Source organism: Aotus nancymaae, unplaced genomic scaffold (genome assembly GCF_030222135.1).
Source record: "Aotus nancymaae isolate 86718 unplaced genomic scaffold, 86718_ANA_hifiasm-v0.15.2.pri h1tg000007l, whole genome shotgun sequence".
NCBI classification, from domain to species: domain Eukaryota; kingdom Metazoa; phylum Chordata; class Mammalia; order Primates; family Aotidae; genus Aotus; species Aotus nancymaae.
This window is the reverse complement of record NW_026988418.1, coordinates 15753303-15762421: the sequence shown is the minus strand read 5'-3', so window position 1 is coordinate 15762421 and position 9119 is coordinate 15753303. Positions and strand designations below refer to the sequence as shown.

Below are 9119 nucleotides of genomic sequence, written 5' to 3'. Positions count from 1 at the left end.
GTTGCTACCGCGGCGGCCCAGGGCCCGCGGGAGCCCAGGGCGGTGCCGGGTGGGAGAAGGCCGGGGTTTGGCTCGGATTCACCGCGAGGTATGCTGCGTCCCCATCCCTCGGCGTGGGGAGCTCTGGGAACCGCGGGGGAGATAGAGGCGGCGTGAGCAGGGCAGGGCGGCGCGCCCCGCGGCGCGGGAGTCGGGGTCCGGTGTCGCATCCCCCTACGGACTCCGCATCCCACCTCTCCTGGGGCCTGGCTTTGGCATTGGGGCCGCAGCCTTGGAGTGTCTGACCCGCCTCGCTTTCACCTGTGCAGGGGTCACTCCCGGGGCCATGTCGCTCCCCCAAGTCCCGAAATCTGACACTCGGAGTCCCCCGGCGCGCCCGCCCGCCCGCCCGCGCACCCGCGTCCAGTCAGCTCCTCCGCCCGCTCCCCGCCGCCCCGACGCCGGCCAGCTGGCCTGGGTTGTGGCGAGATGCGCCGGCTTCCTGCCTCCTCCCTCTACTTCCTGTGCACCTTCCCTTTGCTGCCAGAGTGGGTGTCTGAAACACCGATACGATCCCGCCACTTCTTTCCCAGCGCCCTCAGACTAATGCCCAAACTCCTTTCGGCTTAGAGGTTTTCCTGTTCTGCCTCTTGCTCACATTTCTGTCTCGGCTTGTGTATTCGGGCCTCACCGCTTATCCCCCAGTCATACCAGGCCTCAGGTTTCCTTGTGCAGGCCAAGTTGTTCCCCACCTCAGAGCCATCAAGTGTTCCCTCGGCTTGGAATTCTATTCCCCTCCTTCCCCCAACTTCTTTGCGTGACTCAGCCCAGGCGTCACCGCCTCGAAGTCTCTTTTCTCCCAGTGCTGAAGAAGGGGTCACCTCAGGTCACCCGTAGCCCTTGGGGCAACCCCGTGTAGTCCTCCTCTACCATCCATGTAAATAGTCCTTGAGGGCTGAGACCGTGTTAGAGTCATTTCTGCACTCCCAGTGCCCAGCACAGGGTCTGACACAGGAGGTCCTGTGAATGACTGAGATCTTTATGGGAATCGGAATGCTGAGCCAGCTTTCTCCAGAGAACAGCTGTGAGATGGAACTTTGATGAAATGTCCTTGGATGATGAGAATGTTCTGTGTCTGCGCTGTCTGGTGGTAGCCCCTCACCACATATGGCTGTTAAACACTTGGAATGTGTCTGTTGTGGCTGAGGGACTGGATTTTTAGCTTTATTTCATTTTAATTCATTGAAATTTAAAATTAAATAGCCACCTATGGCTTCCATGACAGCACAGTTTTGGAGCCTTTCTGAATTCTACCCAGCCTTCCACCCGCCCTGAACCTAGAGTTACTTCCCTGAATGTGCTTTTTAAATTTGAGTCCATTCAGAACACTCCCCAGTAAACCCATTAACAGGTGATCCCTATCCCTCCCATGGCCTGGGCTGCTTCACTGCTTTCATTAAAAGTAACCCATCCTTTGGTGTTCAGCATTGCCTTCTTTGGGAGTTTACTATCTGCACCTTACCACAAATAGCGCTGTTAAGGGCGGTGCTTATGGGCTACTCCAGCCTGAATCTCTGTAATTCTTCCACCAGATAGGTATCTAGGCCTCCACGATGCCAGGGCCAAGACCTCGGAAGGGCCCTCAAGCCAGTGGCCAAGGCGTGACCACTGCCAAGCAGGTATGGAACTTAGCCTTCTAGGCTTCTGGGTCAGTTTGAGGGGGTGGGGGTCTCTAGACAGCTTGGGCAAACTGGATCACATTTAGTTCCCCATTAGTTCAAAGACTTGGAGCAGTGCCTCCTGGAGGTGGCAGAGTCCTTAGACACCCTCCTTCTGGTCCCTACCACACACAAGTGGGGAGAGAGTTCAGGAATCACCAAAGTTTAGAATGTTCTGATGGGACATCAGTGCTCTCACAGATTCCTCAGATAGGATCACAACTTCGCTTGTTAGCCAGGGATGCCAGGATGTGAGGGCTGTAGTCAGTGGGAAGACTTTACTGCCTAGGGACAGATGGCCATGGCCCAAGTGGAAGAACAGGGGGTTCTCCTCTCCAGTTTTCTTCCTTTATTTCTTCTGGGCCTAAGTCTCAAGACTTCTTAGTCCATTTTTAATGTCTTTAAAAAGGCAGGTAAGAAAGGAGGTGAGATAAAGGGTATAGACTCAAGTCACAAAGAGCTTGTTTTAAATTTCTGACTCTCTCAGAAGACTGTCTCAGTTTCATCTGAACATTGGGATAAAAATAGGATGTGGGCCAGGTGCGGTGGCTCACACCCGTGATCCAGCACTTTGGGAGGCCGAGGCTGGTGGATCACCTGAGGTCAGGAGTTTGAGACCAGCCTGGCCAATATGGTGAAACCTTGTCTCTACTAAAAATACAAAATTATCCAGGTATGGTGGCATGTGCCTGTAGTCCCAGCAACTTAGGAGGCTGAGGCAGGAGAACCGCTTGAACCCAGGAGGCGGAGGTTGCAGTGAGCCAAGATAGTGCCACTGTACTCCAGCATTGGTGACAGAGCAAGACTCTGTCTAAAAAAAAACCAAAAAACACAGGATGTACCTCTACCTAGAGTAGTCAGATTCATGGAAACTGAATAATGGTGCTTACCAGAAGCTGGAAGGAGGGGAGGAAGGGGAGTTAATGTTTAATGGGTAGAAAGTGTGTTTTACAACATGACAAGAGTTCTGTAGATGGATGATGGGAATGGAAGCAGGATAGTGTGAATGTCCTTATGCCACTGCACTCACCCTTAACAGTGGTTAAGATGGTAAAATTCATGTTGTATGTGTTTTACCACAGTTTTTAAAAATAGGACCTACTCTTCAGAATTGTGAGAATTAACTGGGATAGTTAAGATAGTCACGTAGAACACTAAGAACAGGGCATGGCAGCTATTGCTGTTAGTACTAATAATGGTAGTGTGGTCTTACTGGGTTTTTTTGTTGAGTCCCTAGGGACGTAAGTGTCTCAAGGAGTAATGTTGAAGGCCTCAGTTTCTTTCTGCACATTGGGCCTCACAGACTGAGGGAGCCACTGATTGGGACGTTGAGAGCCCAAGTCTGGCTCTGGAGCTGGGCTCTACCCTGCTTGTTGTGTGGTACCTAAGAGTCCTGCTCTGCTCTCAGCTGGGGCTCTTTGTGGAGTTTGGTCCTGAGGACATGCTGCTGGGCATGGATGAGGCTGAAGATGATGAGGACCTGGAGGCTGAGCTGCTAGCCCTCACAGGGGAAGCACAACCCACAGGCAAGAAGCCAGCACCCAAGGGGCAGGGTGAGTTTGGACACCGCACTGGGCTCGGGGCTGAGACCAGATGGGCACAGGCTGGTGGTAGAGGGGTTCCCTTGCAGCTGGAGGGAGCCAGCCAGATCCCATGGTCCTTCCAATACCCATGTGCCTTCTGCAGCATTCTTGCCAAGAGGCAGCCCCGCCCTGCTTCCTCACCTTGTGTCATAGCCTGGGCTGGCCCCTCCCCATTGTGGACAAATCTGATTCTCAGACTGACTCAGGTCTCCATTCTTAGCCCTAGCCTGGTACTGGTGTAGGGTAGGGGCTCAGTTAGCCAGACTGAACTGGGTACATAGGAAGTACATAGAAATTGTGTATAATGAGTAAGTGGAATCTCCCTCCACAGCCCATATGAGAACAGAGACTTTAGGCCTGGGAGGATCAGGAGGTCTAAATCTTCCTCTCTTTTCACCTGGAACCCTCGAGAGAGAATACCTCCACTCATCCCCCACCATCCCGTGTGTCCCTGAGCTGAGGATAATGGGAGGACCTGGGAAGGGGCTCACTGCTCCTGCTTTGGGGTGGCACAAGACTAGGTTTGAATCCTAGCTCTGCCACTTAGTAGGATTGCAATGATAGGAAAATTAATGTTACAAGTTTCTCAGTTTATTTAATATATGAAAAGGAGATATTATCCATCTTGCAGATTTGTTGTGCAGCTCAATTGGACTTTGAAAATCTTTGCAGAGTGACAGGTGTGGTTGGAGAAAGTGGATGGCATGTCAGGCTACTGTAGGTGGAGGTGCAGAGAAAGGAGCAGCTTGCTGCTTGGTGGGGGGCCCAGGAAGGTTTCCCTGCTGTGGGTCTTTTGAGCTGGGTCTTAAAGGAAGGGCAGTTTTCCATGTGGGACTCTGCTGTGGGAGGGAAGGGGGATTTCTGCCTGGGTGGATCTACCAAGCCCCTCCTTTACTCATCCCAGACCTTATCTGAGTTGTGCTGACCTGCCGTGACCTTCTTCCCCCAGCCCCCCTGCCCATGGCCCACATTGAGAAGTTGGCAGCAGACTGTATGCAGGATGTGGAGGAAGAGGAGGAGGAGGAAGGGCTGGAGGAAGATGCAGAGCTGCTGGTGCGTCTGCCAGGCTGGTATCTCAGGGCCCTGTGGCAAGCTCAGGCCTGGTGGAGGAGAGGAGGGTGGTGGTGCCCCTCTGTTCTCTGACTCTGAATGAGTGCCTGCCCCTCCTGGCTGTACAGTGGGCAGCATGTCTCTTTGACCTCTGGTCTAAGCTCTGCAGCTGGGGATTCTCAGATTTGGAGTCATTACTGTTTTCAAGGCTATCCTCAGTCAGATTAAAGAAATGTTTTGGTGAAGGGGACTCAGGCACAGTGACTAATGTTGGGGAATATTGGGAAAGAGGGTCCTTTGGGGAATATTGGGAAAGAGGGTCCTTTGCTCTCAGGTCGTGTTGTGGGTATGGTCTTGAGGCCCCCAAGCTCCTGGGCTGTGGTTTGTCTCCCTAGACAGAGCTACAGGAGGTCTTAGGTGTGGACGAGGCGACTGAGCCCCTGGATGGTGATGAGGCAGCTGACCCAGGCAGCTCTGAGGAGAAGGGCCTGGAAGACACTGAACCTCCAGTGCAGACAGCCATCCTGACAGCCTCAGCCCCAGCAGCTCAGGTGGGTTCTGGAGGAGGGGCCCTGTGCCTCTGATGCTTCTGTGTGCCCAGACATAACATGTGTGTGGCCTGGTCTGCACAGCAAGGCTGCAGTCACCCTTTCCAGGACCCTCCTCCAGCAGCCGCCCCATGCAGAAACAGCACAAGAAACTCCTCCGTGGCCGCCAGCCTCAAAGGCCTCTCTGTTCTCCCAAACCACCCCCAGAAGCCATTTCCTGGCTTCTACCAATTGGGCCTCTGTATTTGCCTCTGCCATGGCCTCTGGCCTCTCCAGTGAGCCTTTGCTTCCTTCCTTGAGACTTTTAGGCTCTTCTTTCTCCTGGAGTCCCAGAGCTCCATCGTCTGGGGCAGCTTCCGCACAGGGAGAATGGTAGGCCTAGCAGGCCTTGGAGTAGCCAGGCCCTTAGCTGAATTGTTCATAGGCCGGAGCATCTCAGGGGCTACACACTTTGCTGGAGGAACGGATTCGCAACTACCGGGAGGCTGCAGCCAGCGCCAAGGAAGCAGGCGAAGCGGCCAAAGCCAGGCGCTGTGACCGTGGCCTGAAGGTGAGTCAGGCCAGGCTGGGAGCAGGGCAGGGGAGGGGGCTGCAGGGGAGGGGGCTGCATGGAAGGCGGCTGGTGGAGATTGCACCAGTGGAGGGGAAGTTACCCCACTAGACTTTGGGGGTTGCGGGGGCCACCCCTGGCTTGTCTTGGAGCAGGGACTTGGCTGAGATGGCTGGCTGGGTTTCTGGACCAGTTCTCTCCCTCAGACCTTGGAGTCACAGCTAGCCGCTGTGAGGAGAGGCAGAAAGATCAATGAGGATGAGATCCCACCTCCAGTGGCCTTAGGAAAGAGGCCCCCGGTCCCTGAGGAACCAGCCAACAGGAGCCCTGAGGCAGACCCTCCAGCTCCCCCTGTCTTGGAGTCAGGTATTGCAGATGCCCAAATCCTGTCTTACTTAGTTCCCGGGTTTTAGCTCACAGCCTGTCTTCCCAGCCTGCCACCATGTTCATTACCATTGGTGACATCCTCCCCAGGATGTCGTCAGGCCAGCGAGGTCTGTGGGCATGTTCTTCTGTGATCCTCATTTGCTCTCTGGGGACTGTTTGTTTCCCTATAGACAACCCCTCCCAACCTGAGACCAGTCTCCCTGGCATTTCTGCCCAGCCCGATTCAGACCCAGACCCGCGGGCCCTGCTGTCATCCCGACAGAGAGAGTACAAAGTGGCTGCCCTCAGCGCCAAGCGGGCTGGAGATCTAGACCGTGCCCGAGAGCTCATGAGGATTGGGAAGGTATGGCATCTGACTCAGGGCTTGTGTCTCACCCCTCATTTTGTAGATGGGGGAAATTGAGGCTCAGAAAGGGAGCTAGACTGGGCTTGAGTGAGACTGGCTTGAGGGGCGGTTGTTTCAGCCCAGGCTCTTGTGGTCCTCTGGCTTTCACCCACACTTGCTTTTCTGACTTCTGCAGAGATTTGGTGCCGTACTGGAGGCCCTGGAGAAGGGGCAGCCCGTGGATCTGAGTGCCATTCCCCCGGCACCTGAGGGTCAGTATGGGGACAGTGCAGGGATCTGCTCAGGCTTGGGTGGGGTTGGGAAGGAGTAGCAGGCCTGGGGCCGGCCAGGCCCTCCCACCTATACCTCTGCTCTGGGTTCCCCAGATCTGAATCCCTGGCAGGCTTCTCAGGCCCCCACAGCACCTTCAGTCATTCCCCCAGCCATGGAGCGAGTGCAGCCAGTGATGGCCCCTGACATCCTGGCAACCCCAGGTAGGGCAGGATGGTGGGACTGTGGCGTGGGGACCTGTGGGCATTGCAGGGGCAGGCTGAGCTGATGCCCATTCCTTTCTTCTCCCCTTCAAGTGGCCCCTACAGAGTCACAGACAGTGCTGGATGCCCTGCAGCAGAGACTGAACAAGTACCGTGAGGCGGGCATCCAGGCCCGGAGTGGTGGCGATGAGCGCAAGGCGCGAATGCACGAGCGCATTGCCAAGGTGGGCCCGCAGCTGTGCAGCCCCGGCCCGTGTGGCCTCTTCCCTGGCTGGGGGAATGACTGACTAGTCTTCTGGCTAGCCCTGTTCTTTTCTGAACCTTCATCTGTCTCTCTGGGGCTCTTGCTGCCTCAGGGCTCTTTTCTTCTCCCAGGGCTGCTGTCTTTCCGCCAGTCTCCCTCTCCTTGCCCTACTGTGTGTCATGGTGCGGGGTGGGGGTCGTGGGGCTGGGGGTGCTGTGCGGGTTGCTGCTGACCACAGGCCCCTCCCTTCCTTCCCTTGTAGCAATATCAAGATGCTATTCGAGCACACCGAGCAGGACGGAAAGTCAACTTTGCTGAGTTGCCTGTTCCTCCAGGTGAGTGGGGCATGGCCTAGGGGCTCTGTTAAGGAGGTGGTCCCTGGGCAAGAAGGGAATGGAGGACGGCGAGTGGGGATGACTTCTCATGCGTGTGCCTCCCTGCCGTGGAGCCACCCATCCCAGCCATGCCCCAGCTGAGCCAGGGTAGCTTTGTGCTTCTCTGAGGCTGCTCCCCTGCCCCTCCATGCTCTGTCTTTCTCTCCCACAGGATTTCCCGCCATCCCTGGCCTGGAGCCCACTATGGGTGTTGAGGATGACACAGTGGCAGCAACATTGGCAGCTGCAGAGAAACTGGCCTCCGCAGAGGATACAGCCCCGGCTGATGAAGATGAAGACGAGGTTTGGCTGAGGGCTTGACTCCAGGGCTGGTGGGGAGAACAGCAGGTGAGGGGTAAACCCAGACCCTGTTGTCCATAGTAATAAGCCCAGTAAGGTACATATTTTTTCTCCCATTGTATAGAGAAAAAAACTTGCCCAAGGACACCTAGCTAGGAAATAGCAGAGCTAGGATTCAAAGCAAGGTCTTTATGAATCCAGAGCTCTGGCTCTATCCCCATTACCCCACAGTCTCTCTCCTGTTTGGGGAGGCTAGCTGTGAGAGCTTCTGAGGCTGCTTCTAGCTCTCAGATCTTTTAGGACCCAGGAAGAGAAGCCACCCATCTCAGGTTACACAGCGATTTAGTGCAGCGTTAGAAAGATAGCCCAAGTCTGGGAACTGTCATGGCCATGCTAGGGAGCAGATCCCCTCCTAACAGCCTCCTGGGCATCTGCAGGGTGAGCCCCCAGCTCAGGCCCCAGTGGCCAAGAGACCTGCACGGCCTGCGGTCCCTTCATCCCAGCCCCTGCCTGAGCCCAAGGCCTCAAGTTCTAAGGAGTCACCGAGTCCATCTGGTGAGTTGGGGACAAACAGGGTGAAGAACTGAGGGCCTAGTGAGGGCAGGTGTGGCCCTAACCAGTGGCCTTCTCCCTTCAGTGCGGGAGCAGCTGGCACTGCTGGAGGCACGGAAACTGCAGTACCAGCGGGCAGCCCTGCAGGCCAAGCGAAGCCAGGACCTGGAGCAGGCCAAAGCCTATCTGCGAGTGGCCAAACGTCTTGAGGCTCAGATCATCCAGGCCCGAGCTGGCAGACCTGTTGATCTATCCAAGGTGAGTCCCATCTGGTTAACCACCAGGACTTCTGAGGTGGAGAAGGTGGGTAGCAGGCTTGACAGACTGAATGAAGGCAGCTTCTGGGATGAGGTGGGGTTTGGACAGGATGTTATGACAGCCAGGAAAGAGGCTTTTGCTTATGCCCCTCTACCTCACAGCCAGGGGAAGGGAAAGTGGGCTGCCCATGGTCAGAGATGACAAGGCAGGGTTAGGCCATGGGAAGCAGAGTGTTATCTTAGGATAGAGTGGGAGGCGATGAGTTGTCATCACTGGAGTTTAGGAGAAGCTGAAGAATTGTTTAGTTTGGGTTCATGCCTTTGTTGGACTTGGTAGAGGAGTAATCTGACTCTTGGGGCCCGAGGGGCCTTGTGACCTGGGTAGGTGCCTTCACCCTTGACGGATGAGGAGGGTGACTTCATCCTCATCCACCATGAGGACCTTCGACTCTCCCAGAAGGCCGAGGAGGTGTATGCCCAGCTGCAAAAAATGCTTCTGGAACAACAAGAGGTCAGCAGGCCCCTCTTCTCTTCCTCCCTTCTGTGCCCACAGCCTCCCTGTGGAGGAGGCCTGGCGCTCAGAACACAACGGCCCTGGACTCAGATTAGCTCTTCCACTTACTGTGTGACTTGCACAAGGCACTTTTCCTCTCTGAACTGCATTTTCCTCATCTATGAGTTGGGATAATAATAACCCTTTTTTGGGGTGGTTACAGAGTTCAGACAACAAGAGTTGAGGGAAAGAAGGTTGTGATCTG

General features: G+C 55.3%; 1 protein-coding gene across 6 annotated transcripts in view; it reads left to right on the top strand.

The window, feature by feature from the left end:
• The window catches only part of CC2D1B (coiled-coil and C2 domain containing 1B), a 47374-nt gene continuing 38255 nt past the window's right edge, over positions 1-9119 (top strand). For all 6 annotated transcript variants that reach the window (XR_010341180.1, XM_064372345.1, XM_012434635.3 and 3 more), the window contains exons 1-16: positions 1-88; positions 1572-1658; positions 3106-3250; positions 4230-4333; positions 4726-4881; positions 5303-5428; positions 5635-5794; positions 5986-6158; positions 6337-6412; positions 6527-6634; positions 6728-6858; positions 7141-7213; positions 7425-7555; positions 7990-8107; positions 8190-8362; positions 8747-8872. Coding sequence is in view for 5 of the 6 variants with exons in the window: in XM_064372345.1 (XP_064228415.1) it covers positions 1593-1658; positions 3106-3250; positions 4230-4333; positions 4726-4881; positions 5303-5428; positions 5635-5794; positions 5986-6158; positions 6337-6412; positions 6527-6634; positions 6728-6858; positions 7141-7213; positions 7425-7555; positions 7990-8107; positions 8190-8362; positions 8747-8872 (1866 nt within the window). In the remaining variant the exon portion in view is untranslated. The remainder of the gene's footprint in view (positions 89-1571; positions 1659-3105; positions 3251-4229; positions 4334-4725; positions 4882-5302; positions 5429-5634; positions 5795-5985; positions 6159-6336; positions 6413-6526; positions 6635-6727; positions 6859-7140; positions 7214-7424; positions 7556-7989; positions 8108-8189; positions 8363-8746; positions 8873-9119) is intronic.